This window comes from Podarcis erhardii, assembly GCF_964252035.2.
Source record: "Podarcis erhardii genome assembly, chromosome: Z".
NCBI lineage: Eukaryota > Metazoa > Chordata > Lepidosauria > Squamata > Lacertidae > Podarcis > Podarcis erhardii.
In genome coordinates this window covers 18472097-18497832 of record NC_138504.1, presented here as the reverse complement: position 1 = coordinate 18497832, position 25736 = coordinate 18472097, and the positions used below count along the sequence as shown (strand labels likewise).

General features: G+C 47.6%; 1 protein-coding gene across 13 annotated transcripts in view; it reads left to right on the top strand.

Annotated features, from left to right (window-relative positions):
• The first annotated feature begins 1013 nt into the window (after positions 1-1013).
• The window catches only part of BCORL1 (BCL6 corepressor like 1), a 44013-nt gene continuing 19290 nt past the window's right edge, over positions 1014-25736 (top strand). Inside the window, exons 1-3 of one of the 13 annotated variants that reach the window (XM_081847859.1) lie at positions 1014-1427; positions 8443-8494; positions 24509-24641. In XM_081847859.1, coding sequence (XP_081703985.1) covers positions 24556-24641 — 86 coding nt within the window. In that variant the 5' untranslated portion in view covers positions 1014-1427; positions 8443-8494; positions 24509-24555. The other 12 variants (XM_081847854.1, XM_081847853.1, XM_081847855.1 and 9 more) reach the window with 12 other exon arrangements.

Here is a 25736-nt window from a genome sequence, read left to right as displayed (position 1 = left end):
CTGGCAAATAAAAGGCAACTTTATATTCTGCTCTGAGAGCATCACCTGTTCTTGCGCGACCCCTGAGAAACACAGTTCTATTCCGTTAGGGAACTTCTCCAGGTAAATGTTGCTGCACACTCAGCTTACCAGGAAGGAAACAAGGGTCCCCTGGCAGGGGAGGGTCTGCTTGCCCTAGGGCAACCTTGGTCTGCTCTCATTGGCTGTGGCTGGAACCAGTCACCACGGCCAAGGGGGAGACCACCCTGGGCTCCTAAGAAGCAGAAGTTGCAAGAAGCTTGCGTCCCTCTCCCTGCACCGCCCCCCTCCCTGCCCTTCCCAAATAGCACTCAGCTCCAACTGACAGTTGCTCCAGGATTGCAGAGCGGAAGCACTTCTGGTCCCATTTATCAGTCAGGGGACTAAAGACCGCTGGGTTGGGTGGGTTTGAGGCTTGTGTATATAACTCTCTCTGTGTGTGCAATATTGCAGTCTATTGCAAGTTGTGCTGGGGACCATTGGGGTTTTGAAAGGCAAGGTAAAAACATATTAATTAAATAATAATAATTAACACATAAGGCAGAGGCCACCCACTTTCCCTTTAACTGTGCTCTGCGCTGACCAAATCGAATGCCGGCTCGGGTATGTTTGTCTGAATCCCTTAAAAAAGAAACAATTCTCTCTTTGCTCCCTTCGTGTAGACGTCCTACTGGACGAAGAACTCTGGACCGCTCGAAACCTCGCCACTGTTTTTGTGACATTTTGGCTGGGTCCTAATACAAGCACCGCCCTGCTGTGGATTTTAGGGTTCATCGGAGCGCGATTCGTATTCTTCTACTCCTCCCACCAAACCCCTCAAATTTTCAGATTCGTGCAATCTGAGAACTAGCCCCTGGCTAGGTACTCCCAATTCAATCACCATCCTTTTGTTCTCTTTGCCTCCCCAAGAAGCGATCGACACAAACAGAGCCTAACCCGGCCGTTCAAGAACTTTTGATAATTTAGGGGCTTGAGCGACCCGCGTAAGGAAAGGGGAGAGAGAGGCTCGTTGCGAATCCGAAAGCTTGCCGCACTTTAAGAGAAGCAGCCAGAACCGATCTCCACATTCCGAGACTCCCTTTTGCGCGTGCGGGCGTGTTGAAGCCCCGATCGGTTCACTCCCCGCTTCCTCCTCGCCATCCCTCCCTTTCACACGTTGCTTCGGCCCCGCAGACCCCTCCCTGGCCATCTTCCCCTAAACTCCCACAATCCTTTCTCCGAAAGCCAATCGCACGGTGGTTGCTTGCGTACATTCTGCCACAAACTCCGCCCTCTTCCCTCTTCACGCGACCAGCCTTTTTCGCGGAGGATGCGGTGGCGCCGAGGCGATCGTGCCCCACGGACGCGTTCCGAAGCCGCTGGAGGGCGAAGGTGGGAACACGTGTTTGTCTGCCATTGTGCCGCATGAGGTAATCCTTGCACACGACCCGGGAAGTAACACATTCCGCCGCTTAGCTTGCACGCACCGCACTCGGCTCTGTGTGTGTGTGTGTGTGTGTGTATGTTTGTATGCATGCATGCATGTATGTATGTATGTATGTATGTGTGTTTCTTCTTCTAATGTGGAAGATCGTGCAACTTTGCAGAAAAGTTTCTTGTTATTGGTCGGAATAAGACGCATAGGAATAAAATGTGGGGCGAGGAAAGGGAGCACTGGAATACCTGTGAATACAGGCTGGGTTTTCGAAGGGGTGTGCAATCTTACGTATGTACAGTGCAATCTCGTGTATGCCTAGCCGGAGGTTATCCCCACTGAATTTAATGGGATTTGCTCTCAGGAAAGAGTGCATATTTATATATATATGTAAAGGTGGCATTAAAAATGCAATTTATATATATATATATATATATATATATATAATTGCATTGCATTTTTAATGCCACCTTTTCTACGAGGAGCTCAAGCTGGCACACTTAATTCACTTGTGCCCCCCTTCCGTTTATCCTCACAAGAATCCTGTGAGGTAGATTAGGCTGAAAGAGAGATCCCACATGATCATGAAGCTCACTGGGTGACCTTGGGTCAGTCACTGCATCTCAGTTTAAGGTACCTCACAGGGTTGTTTGGGGGATTAACTGAGGAGGAGGAGAACCATTAACCATTAACCGCCTTGAGCTCCTTGGAGGAAGTGCTGGGATATAAGTTCGACAAATGCATAAATAAGTAGATGAGTTGCGATTTGAACCCTGGTCTCCCTGGTCCTAGTCTTGACATTATGACAACTGCCTTACACTGTCGTACTTACCTGTGCCCACTTACCTGAGAGCAAGTTTGCATGGAACTCAGTGGGGTTATGAGTAGACATGCATGGGATTGTTCTGTCACTTTATTTATTTTAACATTTATATTATGTCTTTCTATGACAAGTATGCTCAAGGTGGCTTGCAGAATTTGAGCATGTGTGTGTGTGTGTGTGTGTGTGTGTGTGATGAAGCGAGTGAAAACCCAATTGTTGTATTCAATATGCAGCGATAACAGCATCGTAAGAGACGCTAGGGGAGGGAGGGAAAATAAAACTGCCAATAACATAACACAGTTATACAAATCTATGGTGCAGCTGCACATACAGTGTTGAGTTCTGGTTGCTGCCACCTCAGTTGTAGAAACTGCAGAGAAAGGATCAGTAAAAAGCAAGTAAAACAGTCACGGGGCTGCAGCAATCCCACGTGAAGTAAAGTTTACAGTATTTTGGGCTTTTTAGAAAAAGGCAAGTTACAGGGGACATGACAGAGTTGAATTATGTATGGGGTGAAGAAAGTGGGTAGAGTAGATACTTTTCTCCCTCTCTCATATTGTTAGAACTTGGGACCATCCAGGGAAGCAGAACGTTGGAAGATTCAGGACACACAAAGTAATAGACTTCTTCATAAAGTGCATAGTGAAACACAATGGAATTTGCTGCCAAAGGATGTGGTAATTGCCACTAATGTGGCTTTAAGGTGTTTACACAAATTCATGGATAAGGTTTTCAGTGGCTAACTAGCCTCGATTCCTATATTCTGCCTCCACTGTAGGGGACAGTCGTACACGGACAAATAGCTGTTGCAGGAGAGCGAGCACAAGAGTGCTTGTGCGGTTCACTTCCTGCTTGCAGGCTTCCTGTAGTCATCATTCTGGATAGGATGGGCCTATCCAGAACACATTGCTATATATAAGCTGTAGTTAAAACAAATGAAAATAAAACCCTGCCAGAATAACATTTGGGAGCTTGTTCAAAAGCAGGCAAAAACAGAACCCTTGACAAGGTACTTTCCTGTTTCAGTGCCACAGCTGAAAAGGCCATGCTATGTTGTCCCTGCCAATTGCGCTGTTTCCTCAGAGGGGACAAAGAGGAGTACCTCAGAAACTGAACATAGACCTGAGAGAGGTCCAGAAGTTTCTCTTTGCTGCTCACCATGGACTGCTTCAGGTCTGAGGTGGCCCTGAGCAAAGTGTGGAACTTCTGTCACTAGGCCCTGGTGAGATTACTTGGTTGTGCCCGCAGCAAACTTTACTCAGAACACAGCCAGACAGTTGATTTTAGCCGCCATTTTGATTTGCTGCAGGATGCTACATTGTTGGCATGGGTTGAGCGATGGAAATGTGAGCTAAAGTCAGCTATGTGGTCTTTCTGTAATTCTCAAGTCAGTATGGATTGGTAAAATAGGAACTGGTCCATCTATCTATATCAATAAGTCTTCTCCAGGGTTTCAAACAGGAATCTCTCCCAACCCATGCTGGGGTTTGAACTCAGGACTGTTTGCATGCAAAGCAGATGCTCTGCCGCTGAGGCACAGCCCATTTCCCTGCAAATCAATATCTCCCTTATCTTAAGCTCTTTCCCAACATGATAACTGAAGCAAACAGTTGAAACTGGAAGTATACTTGGGGCTAGATTGAGGGGCATGTGTCACAGCTGACTGCCAAACCTGAAGGGGCAGGAGTGAGGGGATCAACACATAGTAGAAACAGCCCGTTGAAAAGCTGTTACCAGTGATGTTCCCAGCCAGCACTGCATTCATGTTGCTGTTGTCATTTTGGTCACATCCGCACCACACCATTAAAGCACTATGATACCATTTCAACCATCATGGCTTCCTCTAAATCATTCTGGGGACTGTAATTTGTTAAGAGTGCTGAGAGTTGTTTAAGGGGCCTCTGATTTCCCTCACAGAGCTACAATTTCCCTCCGATTTCCCTCACAGAGCTACAGTTCTCAGAGTTCCTTGGGAAGAGTGAATTTTAGTTCTTTGAGGGGAAGAGGGATCTCCTAATGCAGTGATGGCAAAACTCGGCCCTCCAGCTGTTTTGGAACTACAATTCCCATCATCCCTGACCACTGGTCCTCTTAGTTAAGGAAGATGGGAGTTGTAGTCCAAAAAACAGCTGGAGGGCCAAGTTTGGCCATCACTGTCCTAATGGCTCTCAGCATCCCTAACAAATGACAGCTCTTGGGATTCTTTGAGGGGAGGGAAGCCATGACTGTTACAGTGGTATAACAATGTTTTAAAGGTGTGCTGCTGATGTAGCCTTAGAATCACAGAGCTGGCCCGGACTTTCTGCAGTGGGGCTATGTACATAATATTCCTTCAGAGCAAAATAATTTCCTCAAAGAATTCTGGGCACTTTAGTTTGATAAGGATTCTGGGGAATTGTAGTTTACCCCTCACCAAGTTACAATCCCCAGCAATCCTTAAAAAACAAAAGTGTCTAGAATTTTATGAGGAATCCCCAGCAAAACTTAACAAATGATAGTGCCCAAAAGTCTTTGAGAAAGAGAATGTGTTTTGAATGTGCTTTAAAGGTATAGTGTAGACACAGCCTGAATCTCTTAAGGTGTCACTGCATGCACACCATACATTTAAACCACATGGATTTCCCCAAAGAATTATGGGCACTATCATTTGTTAAGTGTTGCTGGGGATTGTAGTTCCCTGAAAGGGTAAACTACAGTTGCCCATAAATCTTTGAGGGAAAGAATGTGCTTTGAATGTGTTTTAAAGCTATAGTGTGTACATAGCCCGGGGCAGTGGAGAACAAGCCCTTTTCTTCTTCTGTGCGACAGCCCTTTGAGTAGTTGAATCGTAGAACCATAGAACTGCAGAGTTGGAAGGGACCCCGAGGGTCATCTAGTCCAACCCCCTGCAATACAGCAATCTCAGCTAAAGCATCTATGGCAGATGGCCATCCAACCTCTGCTTTAAAAACCTCCAATGAAGGAGAGTCCACCACATCCTGAGGGAGACCATTCCACTGTCAAACAGCTCCTACTATCAGAAGTTCTTCCTGATGTTGAGTTGGAATCCCCTTTCTTGTAACTTGAAGCCACTGGTTCCAGTCTTACTCTCCAGAGCATGAGAAAACAAGCTTGTTCCCTCTTCCATGTGACAACCCTTGAGATATTTGGAGATGGCTGTCATATCTCCTCTCAGCCTCCTCTTTTCCAAGTTAAACATACACAGCTCCTTCAACCGCTCCTCATAAGACTTGGGTTCCAGATCATTGGTTGCCCTCCTCTGCACACGTTTCAGCTTGTCAACATCCTTCTTAAATTGTGGTGCCCACAACTGGACACGGTATTCCAGATGTGGTCTGACCAAGGCAGAACAGAGTGCTACTATTACTTCCCTTGATTTTGACACTGTACTTCTGTTGATGCAGCCTACAATAGCATTAGCTATTTTTGGTGCTGCAGCACAATGTTGACTCATGTTAAACTTGTGGTGCACTAAGACCCCAAGATCCTTTTCACATGTACTGCTAGTAAACCAGGTGTACCCCATCTTATATTTGTGCATCTGGTTTTTCCTGCCTAAGTGCAGAATTTCACATTTGCCCCTGTTTAAATTCATAATGTTAGGTTTGGCCCAGTTCTCCAATCCGTTAAGGTCATTTTGAATTCTGATTCTGTCTTCTGTGGCATTAGCTAACCCTCCCAGTTTGGGATCGTCTGCAAATTTGATGAGCATCCCCTCAATTTCTTTATCCAAGTTGTTTATAAATATGTTAAACAACAGTGGGCCCAAGACAGAACCCTGTGGTACCCCACTTGTCACTTTTTTCCACAATGACAAGGCACCATTAATGAATACTACAGTGGTACCTCAGGTTACATATGCTTCAGGTTACATATGCTTCAGGTTACAGACTCTGCTAACCCAGAAATAGTACCTTGGGTTAAGAGCTTTGCTTCAGGATGAGAACAGAAATCGTGCTCTGGCGGCGCAGTGGCAGCAGGAGGCCCCATTAGCTAAAGTGGTGTTTCAGGTTAAGAACAGTTTCAGGTTAAGAACGGACCTCTGGAACGAATTAAGTACTTAACCTGAGGTACCACTGTATTTGGGTTTGGTCAGTCAATCAGCTACAAATCCACCTAACAGTTACCTTGTTCAACCTAGCTTCATCACAAGAATATCATGGGGAACTTAGTCAAAAGCCTTACTGAAGTCAATATACACTATGTCCACAGCATTCTCCTTATCCACCAAGCTTGTAATTCCATCAAAAAGAGAGATAGAGAGAGATTCGTCTTGCATGACTTATTTTTGAGAAACCCATGCTGGGTCTTAGTAATCACAGCATATCACGTCCCTCCTCAGTCTGCTTTGCATACAGAAGGTCCCAGATTCGATTTCTGGCATCTCCAGGTAGGTCTGAGAGAAACCCTTCCCTGGAGCCTTGCAGAGCTGCTGCCAATCAGTGTGAACGATTCAAACATCAATGTAATGAAGTGATTGAAATGCAATAAAAACGAAGATATTTGGAAACTGAGCAAATGGAGAAGGAGTGCTGAAAACTAGGGCTTTTGGCCTGGGGTGCAAAAGATTCACTTTTGAATTGTGTAGGAAGGAAGAATGATGTGCCATCAAGAGGATCCCACTTCAGGAGGCATGACTGACACAGTATTATGGATAGATCAGCGGTTCTCAAAAAGGGATGTGGGTGGCGCTGTGGGTTAAACCACAGAGCCTAGGACTTATTGATCAGAGGGTCAGCAGTTCGAATCCCCGCGACGGGGTGAGCTCCCGTTGTTCAGTCCCTGCTCCTGCCAACCTAGCAGTTCAAAAGCACGTCAAAGTGCAAGGAGATAAATAGGTACCGCTCCGGCGGGAAGGTAAACGGCGTTTCCGTGCGCTGCTCTGGTTCACCAGAAGCGGCTTAGTCATGCTGGCCACATGACCCGGAAGCTGTACACCGGCTCCCTCGGCCAATAAAGCTAGATGAGCGCCACAACCCCAGAGTCAGCCACGACTGGACCTAACGGTCAGGGGTCCCTTTACCCTTTACCTTTACAGCAGTTCTCAACCTATGAGTCCCCAGATGTTGTTGGACTACAACTCCCATCATCCCTGAGCTCTGGCCTTGCTAGCTAGGGGTGATGGGAATTGTAGTCCAACAACATCTGGGGACTCACAGGTTGAAAAAGGCTGGGATAGATGCAGTGGAGAGGTCTGCTGCAAGCAGCTGGTATCCTGTTACTCCAGCAGAGCCCAGCAGTACTGCCATGTGCCCTAGTCTGTGTTTATGGGTAGCTGCATCCATGAGCCCCTTCATTTTAAATTTCCCATAATGCCCTGGAATGATACTCTGGAAGTGGTGTTGCCGCTATTACCAGGTAAGCTGTGAGGGAGAGCGAGATAGTGGGAAACTTAATGGGGGGGGGGAGAGAGAGAGTCTTTGCTAAGAGATCAGGTTGACTCTGGCCCTGGCAATGGGGATCTTCTTTGCAGGTCATTCTGCATCATTAGAGCAGATTAAATGCTTCAGTTGCATCCAGCCAGAGATGGGCAGAATTCTCCCCCACATTGGATGCTGACTGGAAGGAAGCAAGACCAGACCACCAAATTGTGCAGATTTTGGATTTCAAAAACCATCACTGGATGTATAAAAGCTTTTCAGTTAGGGCACTGCCAAGAAGCACCCCACTTAAACAGCTCCTTTAGGAAACAAGTTGACCATAAGAACATAAAAAGAGCCCCACTGGTTCAGGTCAAAAGCCTATCTAGTCCAGCATCCTGTTCTCTCAGTGGCCAGCCAGATCCCTGCAGGAGACATGCAAGCAGGACCTGAACACAGCACTGCTTTCCCCTCCTGCAGTTTGCAGCAACTGGCATTCAGAAGCACACAGCCACTGACAGTGGAGGTAGCACACTCCTGCACTGAAAGGCATTTGATCAGGGAGCTCATCAAAGCAATTGGAAACGGTTCTGGTTTTTGTTCTGACTTCTGTCAATATGATATTGCAAGCTATTTTAAAATGTGTGCTATTAGTGGTTCAGTCTTGTGCTGCTTTATTGGACTGTTTATGTCTTTGAAGATGGTTTTTCACCACCTGGAGAGTTCTATTAAGAATGGAAAGACAGGAAAGAGATGTGCTAGTAATGAAATGGTGTTTGATAATTTATCCAGTTTTCAGAGGTTAATTTTTGCATTGTGTCACTCAGGGCTTCTTTCCCCAGCCGGAACTCACTGGAACTCAGTTCTGGCACATCTCAGGTGAGCATCACTGCTGTTCTAAGAGAATTAGGGAGGCATTCATGGTGAGTTCCAACACCTCTTTTTCTGGAAAAATAGCACTGATGTTACTAGGTTTGAATAATATGCATATGTTTATGATGCTTATATTCCATTGATGCTTATATTCCATTCTTCTTCTGAGGGATTGGGGCAGTGTACATGGTTTCCTCCCCACTTCTTTATATTCGTAACAACCCTGTGAGGTAGGTTATTCAGAGAGAGAGAGAGAGAGAGAGAGAGAGAGAGAGAGCGCAAAAGACAGACAGAAACAAGGCCAATATTACCTAGGGAGCTTCCTGACAAAGTTGAGATTTTAAACCCATTCCTAGCAGAACGCTTTAAACTAACTTTCCCCAGTCTGGTGGTCTCCAGATGTTTACCTCTGCAACATAATATAACTTAACTTAACTTGCCTCAAGACTTAAAAGTCAGAATTGCTTGTCCAGATCTAAAGAAATCCACTTGCCTGAGAAGTATTCTCCTCCCTTAAATTCTTGTTGCATGAACCCCTTTTCATCTTCCCTAATGAAAGCACATTCTCTGGAAAGGTTCCTATCCATCTCAGAACAAAACCCAAGGCCACTGCAGTTAATTCAGCTGATTAAAGCATCACCAATAGCTTGAAAAGATATCGGGCAAAAATAGACGAGCAGTTTTGGCTTTGCTTTAAAATTCAAACGGCTTAAATGTTGGGCTTTGGGAAAGAATGGAAGCATTATAGGGCCTGTTCCTTAATGTACCGTTCTCATTTTTCCCTGTTGAGTGGGGAAAACAGTAAAAAAAAACCTGCTAGAACTTTGGAGGCCCTCAGTAGGTCTCCCTTAAGCGATGGCTGGGGGGCGGGGGGTGGGAAGGCAGGCATGAAAGCAGAAGAAATTCGCCAGAGTCCTCTGGGGCACGCTGTCAGTTTGCGCAGCGGACTACTTCTCCCCTCCCCCAGCATACAACTGGCCTCTGGCCTTCCAAACACGCACACTCCCCCAACCCAGTTTTCTGGGCATTGCAGAAAACTCTGGGTGTGGGTGTGCGTGCAGGGGGGAGATTTGAGACAGAAGAACCGTAACTGAACATCCTGTGCAGTCTAGCTATGTATTCTCTCCCCTCCCCATCTCAAGAGGTGCCTTGTCATCCTCTTCTCCTCTTCCTCTTCCTCAAATAAAAGTTAAAAATGCCTGCAACAGAATGCAAGGCACATGGAAACACAACAAGATGACTAAAGGAATAAAGAAACCCACTGATTGCAATCCTTAATATATGTCATGCTTGTGGGACAATTACTTCAAAAAAGAAAGAAAAGAAAATGAGAATGGATATTTGATACATATGTTATATTTGATGATATAGACATCATATAGTCATCCGCACTTGATTGGCAGTTAATCAGAAGCTTGAAGGCTTTCCATATAGTAAATAAAACTGAAAGCCACACTGAATTATTATTAAAAATGGGGATTCCTTGCTTCCTATGTTAAGCTGAATTAAATTTGTTCCTAAACCTAATGTCCCAAATCTTATTAATCAACAACTGTTGAGAGGGTTGTGTTGGAGACTTCCAGCTACATGCTGTACACAACTTTGTCATGGCATACACATAGTCTAAGAAGGTCTTTATGCAGGAATCCTGGGACATTAGGTTCAAATTGATGAGGAAGCATTGCTTTGGGAGCGATCTGTAGTCTAAGATTGTGACATTTCTGGCAATAAATGTTCCAAAACTCTCATACCCATCAAAGGAGAAAGAAACAATCTGAGCACACCTCTTCTAGCAAGACTGATTATAATTTGGACGTAGTAAATGAAGCCTTCTCCTTTTTTTCTCTTCAGCAGAGAGCCTACTTTCTTGGGTTTGGACCCATATGCTCAGATGATTGTTCATGTTGAGTGGAACTCAGGAAGCTGCCTTAGATGGAGTCAGAACATTGGTCAGTGTAACTCAGTATTGTCTACACTGACTGACAATTGCTCTCAAGGAATTCAGGCAGGAGTCTTTCCCAACCCTACATAGAGATGCTGTGGATTGAACCTGGGACCTTCTACATGCAAGGCAGATGACCTGCTACTGAGCATCATATAAAAGCTTGAAATCCCGGCTTCAGTCAGCAAGTTCATTCTCCTAAACTTAGGGTTTTTTATGTCTTGATGATGCACAGTGCCGCAGGGAAGTACTTTGTGCATGCTCAAAGGCACCCTTGAATTTCTGTGTAGTCCAGGCTAACCTTGGCTGAACAATTCTGCTAAGGCTGTCATCGAGACCTATGATCTGACGTATCAGAAGAGGTTTGCATGCCACCAATTTAGCACTGGTGGATTACTGGTGTACGCACCCCACTGGTGGGTTTCTGCATTTTGGATTTCTCTGTTACCCTGCTGTTATTTCAGAATAAATCATCCCAGAGTCAAAGCAGCACCACACGACTACTCCCTCCAGGGAGTATGGGCACAATACATTAATTACTACTGCCCTTCCCCTCTGGAAAACTAAGGTCAATTTCAGAACCAAAATGCTTTTTTTGTGCTGCCTGAGGTGGAGCAGTCAACAACATTATAGTTAATGGTTGTCGCTTGTCTTCACATACCCCACTCCACTTCCCTGCTCCCAGTTGTGAATAATATTCCCACGTTATGAATGATCCGTGTCACCATTAAGAAAAAGAGGTCAGAATAGGCCAGTATATATGTGGACTGTCCCTGGATAAAGTGGCTTTTCTTCTTTAATTTCTCAAAATTCTTAACCTAGCTCAAGGTTGTCCTCTGAACTAGCTAGATGTTTAACTGAGAATCATAGCCATTTGAAAAGTAAGTCTTGCCCCAAATAGCAACTAGACATTCCATTTTGGTGACCTGTAACCTTGGTTTTAGGAGCCATTTTGCACCTGGCTTATATATCGTGAGTTTCTAACACTGCCTCCACTTAAATCACTGAAGTCTGTACTGCAGCCTTCACAAACCTGGCGTTCTTCAGAGGTTTTGTGCTACAAAATCTCAGCTGCGCTGGCTGCTGTTGATAGCAGTTGCAGTCTATGATGTCTGGAGAACATCCAGTTAGCAAAATTTTGCATGGCCTTTCTTTGTCACCACTGTAACAGCATAGGAGAAGTTTTGTTCTTTCTCCTTCTATTCTTTCCCTTCAGTCTCTATCAGGATCTCACCGCTCTTGTATTGTTCTCATTCAAGCCATCAGTTCAGCTGCCTAAGGATTTATCAGTCATCTGGTGTTTGCAAATATGTGTGCCTGCCTGCCTGGTCAACTCCCATAGATGAAGGTCTGATTCATACTTGCATGCTTCTTCACTTGATTACTGCACCACAAGACGTGCAGTTTGCATGTGTGAATGGTAGGCAGAACACCAAAGATAGAACTTTCAAGAGGAAACCTAGCTTAGCGGTAGAGTATCAGCTTTGAATGCAGAAGGTCGTAAGTTGAATCCCTGACATCTCCAGGACCTAACATAGCATCCCTAGTGAAGGCTGTGCCCCTACAGTCACTTTCCACCGCAAATATTGTGTTTGAGGTAATATGAGATGATGCCAATGTTCTGTTGGTGTTATAAGAGCTCTTTTCACCCATTCAGACATGCATGCTATCATTTGATGTTAAGCCATCCAGTGGAAAAATCAAGCCATTTACATGTACGTACAAGAACCATCTCAAAGCTGCTCTCCAGCCGGGGTGTGATTTCCCCCAGCAAGGTCAGACTAAAAAAGGTGGTGGTGGAACCTTTGAAGATGTTGGGACTCCAACTCCCATCAGCCTCAGCCATCATGACCAATAGCCAAGGATGCTGGGGGGTGTAGTCGAGTAACAGGTGTAAAGGGCATGGTCTCCTTTCCCAGACCCATCTGGTCTCTGCTAACATTCACCTACAGAAAATGCTCACATGACCCACATCTTCTCCTTCTCTGGTGTTGATCTCATTTTGCCCTGACCCCACCCCCTGCAGAGGGTTCTCATTGGCCCCTATACTGGCTGGGGTACCATTAACTCTTACCTTGCTTTCAATTTGTGGGAAATGTATGTGACTGTTCTTTCGCTGCTTTATGCCAGGGGAACAGCAAGCATGTTCTGAACTGCAGGAACCTTAGAGAAACGTTTTTTGGGGGAGCACAGTGGAAACACTGAGAGTCTGTGAGTGCTACTCCATAGTTAGTGCAAATCATGGTTTGGTCAGCACTAAGCCCAAACCACTATGCTTTACTAGCTGTAAAACCAGTATTTAAAGTGACGTAGATCAGCAGAGCAGGTATACTTCAGCTATGCCCATTACATCTAGAAAGAAAGGAGTTATTTTATTAGGCTAGAAAGAAAGAAGTTATTTTATTAGGCCCATTATCCATGTTAGGGAAATCCACCACTGAGCAGTTAAAGGGCAATATGTTCCTTGAGGGTAAATTGTTCCTCTCCCCAATTTCTAAGCAGGTTCATCCTATTCTGGTCTACATCTTACACAAAATCACCTGGATGTCTTCTTAATATGCAAGAAACTTCACCTGGAGCTTGGTGTTGCTTTGGTTGCTGAATTACAGGTTTAGCTGTATATTTGTTAAATTTCTTCCCCTCACTTCTGAAACATACCACTTTTGAATTCACAGGTACACTGGTGGAAGCGTTTGAGGCGTTGTATCTGAGCAACTTTGTCCAATAGTGACACCCAGGAGGTCATCTTCATGGACCCGTCACATCCTGTGTAATTTTGGCCACTGGCAGAAACATAAAATACAGGTGGCCTTTCAGCAGGTATTTAGTAAGGAAGATGAGGCAGAAGCACAGAGATATTGTACTGCTAGAAGAACAACACGTTGTGCACATAAACCAGGGAAGTCATACAAGAAGTAAACTTCCCCTGAGCACAGGAGGTAATGGAAATTTAATTTTAGCCCCCAATCCACAATGCTCTCTAGATTGGGGCACATACAGTTTAAGGTAGTGTAGTGGAATTGCCTCTTACGACTTTATGCTCTGAGCACCTGGTCAGGAATCTTAAATGGGCCTTCCTAGAGAAGTTTGAGTAAAAGCAAGAAACAAGAGGGGGGGGAGGTAGGAGCAGAAATAATAAATGGAGAGAGGGAGCTATCCTGATGGGAAGTCAATCCTCTTCAAGGCACTTATTTGTCTCCAGGAGTAGTAAGGGTTGTTGATTGGGGTTTGTTGGGTGGGTTTTGCCTGATCACAGTTCCCTCCATCTCTGTAAAAAGTTTTTTGCAAAATGCAAAGCTGCAAAATGCAATGCAATACAATACATTCCTTCTGATTTTAGGATCCTTTAGAAGAATTCCCGCTTAAAGAATTCTTGGGGGCTGTTCAGGAAGCTTACTCGAGAGTAAGTCCCCACTAGCTTACTTCCCTGTCGCACAGTTTTAATAGCCCCAGATTGCATAGTTGCTGCTTGCTGGCGGTGGGGGGTGGGCTTCCCTGTGCCGGCCAACCAGGTTGTGGTAGAAAGAACTCCTAGCCCTGAGGCGGAATACAAAAAGCAGGAAGAACGGCTAGGGCAGACGATGTAAGGCGCTGGGTCCATACAGAGGGGAGTCGGTTTAAAGCTCGGGAAAGCGGAGGTGTGGCAAAGAGATCGAGTCGCTCGGACGGCACACTGGTAAGGAGAGGTGTGTGTGCACACGCGGGTGTAAAGACGTGCGGGGCTGCCAGAAAAAAGGTGGGGGAGAAACTAGAGGGGAAACGGGATCAACGCCACTCGTCCTAGATGGACTGCGATCCTGGTAAGGGAGGGCGCTGGGCTAGGGTAGGGGGCAAGACGGCGCGGGTGGGAAGGCACTGGGGTGCGAGAGGAGGGTCCCGGCCGAGCAGAGGGGGAGGGCCTTGGGCAGTGGCGAAGACGACGGGCCCAGGGGAAGGGAAGCCGGGCTCGATCGTCGCCGAGACGGCCCACAGGGGGGCCGGACTGAGCAGGGCGGCGCGGCGTGGGCTTTCTGCTTGTGCTGCCGACGCGAGGTGGGACTCGCGCGGGCCTGGCCGGCGATCGCGGCCTTCGAAGCTCGAGCAACTTCTAGGGCAGGCGCTGCGAGCCCGGACAGACGGGCGGTGAAGGAGAGCGTGGCCGCCAAGCAGGCAGGCGACGGACGCTGCCGGCCGGCTGGGGGTCAAAGCCAGCAACCGATCCTCCGGCCGAGCTGGGGCGCCTCCCTCCGGCCGCATCCCCGAGAGGAGCCGAGCAGGCGACGGAAGGAGGTAGGCAGGCCAGCCGCTCCCCGGGGCGCGCCGGTGCTGATCACGGCTTGCGCCGCCCAGGGAGCGAGCGAGCGAGCGAGTGGGAGACAGAGAGACTCGGACGCCGCGTTGCGCTGCGACCCCGAGGGGGCGCCCACCCAGCGCAGGTGCGGAGCCTGGAACGCGCGCAGTATCAGCTCGGGCTGATCCAGGTACCCCCGGCACGGGCACCCTGCTTCTTCCCATCCGCGTGCTGCAGCCCTCCCGAGTCGCTTGCGGGCTGTCTCCGTCGGTGCAGCCACCGGACAGCACCGCTCCGGTCTTCGCCTCTCTTTCCCCGCTGCGCAGAGAGGCGCGCTCGCCAATCTAGGCACCGCGGAGCCCTCGGCTGATCCGCCGCTTGACCCTCTTGGGCTCCGTGCGCACTCGGGGCTTCCACTTCCCCCTCCCTTAACGCCACGCGGGTTCCTTGCGCCCCCTTTATCTTTTCAGGCCCCCGCTTGATTACCCAAAATTGTAGATCTCTCCCCAGAAAACACCTAACTCCCCCCCCCACCGCAATGTTTGATGTACCCCGACCCCTCCTCTTTTCTCTCTCCAGTCCCGTGACCTCATCGGTGTGGACAGCTAACAGTGCATATTTTTGGGATGGGTGCCCAGTACCACCCGAGGACTTGGTTTTGTGCGTGTGAATGGGTAACCCCGGGGGGGTGGAAAGAGGGGAGGCGAGCAAGAGCCTAGGCGCAGCAGCAGCTGCCGCCTCCTCCCCTTCGCCCCTTCTTATCTCTCCCTCCCCTCGGGTGGAGGACGGTCCCCGCCCTCGCCCCCCGCCCTCGCCCAGCCTCTCCCCCTCCCCGGGCAGGGCGCGAGGCCCCTCCCCCTCTCAACCCCCCCAACACTCCACCCCCCCTTCTTTCCCTCTCCGGACTCGGCTGGCTCGGAGCAAACCGCCCCTCCCGCACGGGCAGGGCTCGCCGCGGTGCAGCCTGGGAGGCGTAGTCCGCAGGGCAGGGCCCGGCTCGGGGTGGGCGTGGGGGCGGCCGGACGACCGTACTACACTTCCCGGCAGGCCCCGCAGCAAGCAGCAGTCGGCGGCGGCTCGCTCTCGTCCTCACACTCGGGCTGCCGCTGCCAGTGCCGCCACCGCCGCTGTTCCTTGCGCTGCGCTGCTGATCGGTGGAGCCGCGCTGGCCGGCCCTTGTGCTCCTCCGGCTCCGCTTGGCTGGATTCCCTCGGGAATCGGGATCGAATGTCCCTTGTACCCCGGCGGGGGCCCGCCTTGGGAGCAGGTGCGTGTGGACGGTCCCCGGCGGTTCCCTTTCCCGGGCCCGCTTCTCTTCTCCCCCCCCCCCTCCCCGCCGCCTCCGTCGCCATCGGGGAGGGAAGGGGGGGCGGCGTGTGAGTGAGGTTTCCATGGAAACGGGGAGCGGGCCTTGGACCGCGGCCCTTTTCTCTCCCTTCCTGACCCCCCCTCCCGTCCTCCCTTCGCGGTAAGGTCCCGTCCAGGACAGGATGGTGACAGCAGGGCCGCTTCTGCTCCGGCCCCGACGGCGAGGGAGGAAGCGACCGTCGCTTCAGGCTAGCAGGCAGATTATTTCACTTTCTGTTCTCAGCAAGGGGTGCTTGGGCTTACCCCCACTACTTCGACCACCGCCACCCTCCTCTTCCTCACTCTCTCTTTCCATTTCTCCTCTGCTTCCATCGACGGAGCGGACAGAGGGGGTCGACACCCTTTTCGCCCTGGCGAATTCGGTGGCGGATACGGTGGTCTGCGCGAGTCTCTGCGCATCCCGAGCGTGCGGTGAGCTTTCGGCATGGGGAGCCTGAGCTGCACCACCCCGTCTAAATTCTGGGCTTAATTTTTTGAGCGAGGAGGGGGAATAATTCAGCGGCCACCCACTCCGGGCGCACGTTGCGGGGCGATCCGCCGATAGAAGAGACCTGATAATGGCATACACACTTCTGAATGGCAGAGACTCAAGCTTGGTTGGTCCCTCCCGTCTGCTTCCTTCCAGGCGTCTTGGGTTGCTGTTTTCCGCCGCCGCCGCCTCCCTCTTTCTTTCCCCTACCCCGCTCCCTCCCTCCAACAAGAGACAAGGGCGATGCCCGTGACGGTCCCGAAGGGACGGGCAGCCTAGATCGTGGTGCGCTGGGGAAAAGGAGAGGAGGAACGCGGCGCGGCGGCGAGCTAAACTCGGAAGGAGTAACCAAATGTTAGACGGTCGGGAGGCAGAGATGGGCTGCTGAAGGCAGAACGGAGGCGACCCGTTCTCCCGGAGGTTGATTTCTCTGAGTCTCGGTAGAGAGTGTGTCCGCAGGAAGGGAAGAGAGCATAAGCTTGTTTTCAGAAAGAGGGGGACAACTTTTGCCCTATTTGGAAGAGTGGGAAGTATTGGTTGGCATCTTTGCAGTGTAACTGGCCAGCCCGTTTGGAATGGGCCTGCCCTTTAAAATCCAATGTCTCGGTGGGAGGGTAGCTTGAAAATGCTTGCAAAGCACAAGAGATGTCCGTGTGTCTGTGTTGGCGAGGAGGATAGAGTTAGGGCTTTGCATGCTATCCCAGTTTGCCTTGCCTTGCCTTGTCCAGGTAACACATAAGCAACACCCCCCCCCATCCAATTTGTTGTAATCAGGGCTCTGCCTCCAGGTTGGCCCCACAAATGGCAGCCCCCGGAGCTAGTCGTTGTGCATGTTTACTGTCGTGTAGTTCTCAGCCTGCCAAGAAAATCGGAGCCTGGCAGTGGCAGCGGGGAAGAGTGAAGGGATGGGACGTTTTTTGAAGCTGAAATGGGGATGGAGGGTGGTTTGCGGGGTGGGGGTGGGAAGATGTGCTGCAGGCATCGCGTCATCGGCTGGACAATGTGTGTGTGCTTGGGGTCTGGAGGAGGCTTTTCCCAGTCTTGGTAGCCTGACTTGTGTTTTTTAGAAACGTGATGTTAATCTGCAGCTGCGACAGGTTTCCACGGTGAGGCTTCCCTTGCCAGGCTGCAGTGAGCAAGCGAGTGATGGTTCGTTCTCTCTGTGCCATTGCACAGTGTGAGTAAGAGAGAGGCTTTACCTGGAGACGGTTGGAAAGTTTGCAAGTGCCTGGCTTCGGTGGAGATGCATTATTGTCTTTGCATGCTTAGGAGTGCATTGTCCTGGCCGCGCACGCTTAAGAAAAGGGAATGAGCAGGTGTGCAGGCAAAGATTGCTTTGGTAGTTATTCTGTATACATACTCGCAAGCAGAGTGTGAGGGAGAGGAGCTGGTTTTAAATGGGGACTTCCACTCTGATCCTGCGCTCCAAATGCATGCCTTCTATTGAAGCCAGTTGGAAGTGGTTGCTGACACTACTGTGATAAGGCCTTCCACTGGGTATAGTGGTGGTTTGTTTCTAAAAGTAGTACCATACTTCAAGCCACTGTAGGCCTAGAAACTTTGTTCCTTCAACCTGGATGTGTAGAATGGGAGCTGTGTTCTCTCTCACTTCATAAGAAAGAGGCACTCTGTACACTCTCAGAAGTCTTGTGTGCTTAATTGCAGGTTGCCAGTGCGGACTCCTTGCTTCGCTTAAGTTCTCAACGTCAAGATTTCCAGGTCGTTATAAGGTACAGCAAAAGTAAATAGAGTAACTTTATCTTTTCCATATTGCTAAAGGTTTGGCAACTTTTGCAAGCTGAATTTATTTCCTACATAATGGTTGCTGTTTTTCATGGGGTGGGGGCTGGAAAGTATGTTTAAAAAGAAAAATGTCATATATGGAATTTGATTCAGGAGCATACTTGTTTATGTACTATGTGTCCGTCAAAGACTAATTTAAATACATTGCAGGTTGGGAATAAACCTCTTTCTTCATCTGGAGGGCTGACCTGAAAACACAAGAGCTATAAGAAATGTTGTTAATCCGTCTGGCCTTTAACTGTTGACGGAGCTCATTTCCTTTTGGCCTTTGTCTCTGCAAGCACCAGCAGAGATGTCAATTTTGACTTTTTGTGGTAGCCACTGAAGCTCTCAAAGCTGTACAAGCCCTTGGCTTTATAACATACAGTATATATGTATGTTGTAAATTTTACCCTGATTCTTAGTAAATATGTTTCAACATCATCTAAAGCTTTATTCAGACATTGGTTTTTCCTCTGTGGCAGAGGTTGGAAGCCTGCGGCCCACCAGAACATACTGGACTACAACTCCCATCATCCCTGACCATTGCCCGTGTTGGCTGGGGCTGATGGGAGCTAGAGTTCAACAACTTCTGGCGAGCCATAGGTTCTCCAGTTTCTGCTCTGTAGTCTTTTGGGATGGAGGAGGAATTCAATCAGTCCATTTTTTCGTTTTTTGTTTTGCAGTGTATTGACCCAGTTCAACAGTCCTAAACTTGTCTGTGGATTGGAACACAAGTCCTCATTAGAGAATGCTCTTAACTGGATTTTGCAATGAAGTTTTAGTGCGCAAAAAGAGCACAGACAAGTGTTGTTGATGGTTAAAGCACATGTAAAATGTATCTTTTGTGGAAAATACATTGGAAAGCATTGAAAAATACATATTTTGGGGCAGTGCATATAATTTAAGTACAAGTTTTTCACTATCTTTAAAAAAGAATTGCACAAAATAGGACAGAACAGACCTATGATTGGGTGCCAGTGGAAAGGAAAGGGACAGACTTGGGCAGATCTGTCCATTACTAATGGTCATTTTTCTGAGGCAAGTTTAATATAAGGGCTTTGAGACTGAATTTAGGAAATCTCCAGTTCAAATTCTGTTCTTTCGTGAACGAAGTTCTGTCCCTTAGGAAAACTGCTGTTTGCTTTTCTACCCATCCTGGATCATAAAATTGACCTAACTTACAGGATTGTTGTATGAGTTATTGAAATAATGTATCTTAAGTGCTTTGAGCCTCTTAAAGCACAAACCTGAATTATTATTAGTGTTCCTATCCTGTCCATTGCCACCTATGGCAACCAGCGATTTGAGCTTTCTGGATCATTCAGTGTAAAATTCAAACGGCCCACTTGGAAGTGAAGGGAGAGACATTAAAAAAAAAAAAAGGCTAGAATATCTCCAAGGGACAGCAGGAAAGCTGACTCTTGTCTTTTGTTGTGTCAAATGGAAGCCAAATGTTGTCCAAAACCAGAGCTGGTGTTGATAATCTGTGAATGGTGTGTTATGGCTAGAAAAGCTTGTGTTGTCATTGTCCAGATAAAATAGTGTTTGATCATTTGGAGTATGGTGTAGGAGGAGAAGAAACAAGGGAAACAATAAATTTAGCTATTTTCTAAAGTAAGATAAGTTAAGGCAACATGCGGTTTGAAACTTTACTGCTGGAGTTTTTGTGTCCTGCTTTTGGGGGATTTTATTTTGCAAAAATCAACCCTCCTTTTACAAATGCATAAACTGTAAAACAATTTCTCTGGACACTTCTTTTTGTCCGTCTCCTTTAGATTTTCATCCTTTTTGGTATTTTATTCCTTCTTTCTTTTCCATCTGTCCCTAGGACAGAGTTTCAGGGCATCTTAGGCAAGAACACACAGGTTTTTTTCCTTGTCCCAATTTTGCCCTTTCCTCTGTGCTAGGACTAAGCTAATCACTTCTATTGAAGAGACCTCCTTGCTGTTCCAGCCAGTAGCATTGTGAGGCCCCTTCACCTGTTTGGCACCCTTCAGAGTATGTCTGGACCCTTCAGCAGAAAATTCAGACCATGATATCCAGGATGAAATACATGTTCTGCAGAAAACAGATCTGGGCAGGAACAGATCTATGCAAAGTTAGGGATATCAGACATCATTTCTACTGAGGACAAAGCAAAAAGCAATGGGTTTGAATCCAGACTTTGGAAAATACATAAAATTTCCAGGCACCAGCATTTATATAACATTGGTGTCCTGTGCACCCTATTTTGTATAATTATGTGCTGGAATCCAACTTCTGCCATTTCCCTAGCTTTGTAGTGAACTTCCATGACAGATGTAGACTAAAAATGATTTAAGGAGTTTGGAGAGCAGTTATGCAATGGAGTTAACTTCCTGTCTTTCCTGGATGTCATCTAAGAGATCTTGTCTCCTAGGGTAGGAGGTAATTTATTGTTACCATCAATCATGTTTGTATCCTGCTCTTGCTAGGAAGAGTTATGGGCAATATGCATGAGGGTTATCATAGTTTATTCTCACAACAGCCCTGCAAGGTAGCACAGGCTGAGGATGAGTGACTAAGCCAAGGTCCTGCAGTGAGCTTCATGACTTAACATGGACTCAGACATGGGTTTTCCAGGTCCAGGTTGACACTTGTACCAACTACATTTGACTGAGATTACACTGAGATTGTATTAGATGACCCACTGAGTTCCATCTGGGGTTGGAATTCCTTTTCACATGTTTATTTTGAAGACCCAGAAATGTGCTGCTGTGGCTCATCTCTTGCACAGGATCAGGGCATTTTCCCTTGAGGAACTGCTTCTTTTCTGAAAGGGTATTGCAGTCACCATCACCCCCATCCCTCCTGAAAAACACTGATGGAACCATATTGTTGTTGGGAAATTTTAAATTCTTTGCTCAGCTGGGTAAGGGATTGCTATTTAGAGTGCTGTCTGGAATGTGGTTGTGTGAGTGCAATGGCTGGCGCTCATGACTTCACTGATGAGGTACGTTGTGGAAATTGTTTAGTTCAGTTGTGTACTTTCAGACTTTTTTTATTGTTTATAGCTACTTTTGCTATGTTTGTAATTATGTAATATTTTTCATGTTGTAAGCTGCCTTGAGTATGGTTTTAACTATGGAAAGCCTAGTGGTCCTTAATTCTAATGCCACAGCCTGTAAGAGGCCCCCTGAAATTGACCAGGTTGAAGAGGACAAAAATCTGGAGAAGTCCTTTTGTTTGTTTGAGCAATTCTCCTCCCACCTGTGCAGATGGATGACCAAGGTGTTCCTCCAGACTATCTTGAGACTAGTTTCTCTTGGTTCCAGCACAAGCTCCCTCTTGCATCTTTCCTGACCATTAGGAAGGGGTGTGTGAGCACAGTTGCACCTCTCTGCAGCAAGGCGGACCTCACCTCCCATCCATTAGGTTTTGACTAGCTATTACTCTATTGCCGTTGCACCAGGACTTTGGAACATAGGAAGCTGCCTTATACAGTAAAAGGAAGCATGGCAGCCCCCTGTTTATGCAATTCTCTCCTGAGTATCGTCGGATCATCCACCACTTTGGTCACATCCAGGCAAAATTTAAAACTCACTAATCTGTCCTGGCGTTTGGGGTAGGGTGGGGACCAAAGGGTGTTGGGTCTATATGGTGCTGTTTATTGTAGTGATAGGCAGTTGTGTGATATAGTTATTTTCATGTTATGTTGTTAGTCATCCTGTGCTGCTCTTTGGGATGAAGGGCAGGTTACAAGAACTATTGATGAATGAGTAGCAGGCCATTTCCTGACTGGTAGCAGCTCTCCAGGATTTGGGGCTGGGCTCTTTCCAAGCCCTACCTGGGGATGCCAGAGATTGGACCTGGGAGCTTTCACGTGCAAAGCATGGTGCTCCTCTGCTGATCCACAGCCCCTCCCTGACTTGCAGGACTAACCCCTGCAAAAGCTTAAATGGCATATGCAGTTGTGCTTTGAATTGGTTCTATGGGTAAGCTACCAAAATCCCTTCTATGCTTCCAGCAGCCCTCAGCATCCTGGACCAAGTGTAGCACTCCCAGGCGATGATCTTTCCTGTATTGAATAACTTTGGAATGAAACAGGAAAACAGCAAGCATTTCTGCATGGGTTCCGAATTGGATTCATCTCTGGCAATTGGAACAGGCTTCTGAAAAAGGCAGCTGAGGCAGGGGAATGGAGAAAACAGGCAAAGTGGGAGGCAGCTTTCCCCTTTCTCATGAGAGCTATATTCAAAACTCCATTGCTAAGGTGTTTACTAAATTTGGAAGACCCTACAGATTGCAGCATCCTCTTCACAGTTAGCCTCAGCTGTGCCGAAAGCAGGGCAACTTCTGAGTAAACATTTGTAGGCTCGAGCTGCTTTCCTGGTGCCTCTGTTTTGTTGTAATGGTTCACTGTAGATGGGCAGAGAGGGAGCTTTGGGTCATGCTAATTTGCCAGGCTACACAAGATGACATTATAGGACCCCAAGAGGTGTACATGGCTAGCTTCCTGCTGAGGGAGTGGCATACTGAGGATTGGGAAAGAAGGTGCTTGCTGCTTCTCAAGGCTCCTGACTCCAAGAAGGGGTGCTTGCCATCAGGGTGGCTTCTCAGTGGGCTTGGTCGAGGGCACTTCTGCAAATTCCTTTGTGGAATTCTCTCTGCACTTGGCACCTCTCTACGTGCTGCCTGCCCAGAAGGGAACTCCTCGTAGTTCCTTGGGAACTTGCGCTTGTACTGCCTAGTTTGGAGTGTGTGTTTCTATGCCCCCCCCCCTCTTTCTCTCTCTTTTTCCCCCCTCTACCCAATTTTCAATCCCTGGGTTTTTTTCTCCTGGTTGCGAGGGATTCCTGCTCTCCCCTTTTCTCTGTTCCCTGGGAATGGTTCTGCCTGGCTCACGTCCCACATCCTCCCTGGGAACAACAAAAAAAGAATGCACTCAACAATGTCCGTTTCTGTTGCTGCATCCTTCAAGGGGCCTTCGTGCCTCTGCTGTTGACCCCCATCCTTCCTTGCGCTTTCGGCAAACGCACGGCTGCCCGTGTAGCCTTGGCCTCTGCTTTTGGCATCTTTCGTCCGTGGAGATCCTGTCCCATCTGTGCTCTCTGCTTCTCCCCCAGCGCCGCCTCCCATTTTGTATGGTACTTTGCTTTCTTCTCGCCCTCTGAATTTGCACGTTAAGTCCCCCACACATCTGCAAGCTCTTTGATAACTATATAAAGCACTGATACGGTCGGTACATGAAACAACATGGGCAAAGGAGTTCACACTTGCTTCCCTCATCTCTCTCTCTCTCCCCCCCCCCCTTTATTTCATATACTGCATTCATCCTCCATCTTTCCTCCAAGGAGATCTTGGTGGCATAGATGATGCTCCTTCCTACCCAATTTTTGTCCTCACAACAACCCTGTAAAGTAGGTTAGGTTAATACATGACGATGGGCCCAAGGTTCATGGGTAATTGGGATTTGGACTTGGGACTCCTTCGTCTCAAGCTCTAACCACTACACCACACAGCTTCCTAGTGACTTTGAATTTCCCCTTGGTGTTGTGTTTTGTTCTAACTTCTCCTCATTGTGAGAAGTTACAGTACTCCCCTCTTTGGGTTTCCCACAATCCCTGTATGGTCTTCCCACTCTGGCCCCAGTCTGGAAATTCAACAGCTCATGTCTTGCATAGCTATACTGAGAATTGCTTTGCTAATTAATTGCCTGGCAGTGCTTCAGTGCGGAGAGGAAATGACTCTTTATCTGAACAGAACTCCGCTCAAGGAATTTCAAGCTGACATGTGTGCCTTTGCCTTGTGCACTTCTTCTCCTGCAGTGCTCCATGCTTCCTCCAGCCATAGACATCCACAAAGGAGACAACCCTGCACCCCATGAACCATAACTCCCAGATTCCCCACTTTTCATTTTAAACAAGCTAAGTTTCAAGCCTGAGATACCAGGCAAAAAAGTACAAGAACTAATTATTCTCATTTTGTGCGGCAGAGAGGTTAGCTTGCTTTCCCCTTTTTGGTGTTTTAACTCCACCTTCCCAAAAAAAATTCTGCAGATGCCCTTGCCTACAGCCTAACTTTGTGTATGGCAGCACCCCACCTTAGCCAAGGGTCAGTGTGATTGCCCCCCGCTCTTCATCTGTCTGAGCTGCCCCTTGGAAGCTGAAAACAGCAACTGTCAAATCTGGCCCTAATGCTTTGTGTTTCGTTGGTTTTTTTCAATAGGCAGAGCCTGTGACAGGATTGAGACTGGCTGGCACTGAGCGGCTGTCATGATCTCTGCAGCGCCTCTCTACAGCGGGGTGCACAACTGGACTGGCGCTGAACGGATTCGCATGTGTGGCCTCAGCGAAGAGAGGTGAGGTGCGTGTGGCCTCCACAGGCCGGGAGGGAAGAGGTTGGGCAGCTGGTGTGTGTGAGGTGGTCGGGTTCCTTGTTAGAGGATGCTGGGAAAAGGGGTGTCCTCCAGTTTGCAGAAATGCAGTTCAGCTGACTTAATTTGTAGGGTGTGATTTAGGCAAAGAGACTCTGGAGTGGGGCTGGGGAACCTGTGGCCCTCCAGACTTTGCTGGGCTACAACTCCCCCCATTCCTGATTGTGGCCTGGGGGCTTATGGGAATTGCAGTCCAGCAACATCTGCAGGGACACAAGTTCCAACAAGCTCCCTGCACCAGACTTCAGCCTTCAACTGTTGCACCAGGTACCCACTACTTATCTACAGTGGGTCAAAACAGTAGCTCTGCAACCATACAAATATATGATAAGAAAAATAATAAATGGGTCAGCATATGTATGATTGAGCTAAAGGAAGTTCCTGGGTCTGAAAAAGCTGGAAGACTACTGCTTTAAAGTAGCTATCTTGGTACGCACCAGATGTGCTGACTGCGGCTCAGATCAGCACCAGCCAGCACATTTTACGATCTCTGTTAATTATTTTAACTCTCTCTTTTTTGCTGGATGTGTGTGGCTTTGTTGTTTAATAATAATGAAGGTTTTATCCTTTCCTCCAAGTAACTTGTGGTTCTTCTCTCCCCCCGTTGCTTATTCTCACAACAACCCTGTGAGGTAGGCTACTTTGAAAGAGAGTGATCAGCCCAAAGTCACCCAGGGAGCCTCATGGCTGAGCAGAGGTTTTAACCTGGGTCTCTCTTCTTTCCTAGTCTGCTCTAACCACTGCATCACATGGTATCGAGCTTTTTTGTCATTAAGTGGTACATTGAATAATAATAATAATAATAATAATAATAATAATAATATGTTCTTGTTATCATTATCATCATTAGTTTAAAGTATGAATTTGGCCAAGTAGTACTCAATATTGCGAGATCTATATTAGGATGGTAGTTTTTAAGCTAAAATCAGAAACTTTCAATGCATCAGGTTTGAATGGAGAAGCTTTGCTGAATCCTTTGAATTTGTGCAAGTTGTATGAAATTTCACCTGTAGCCGTATG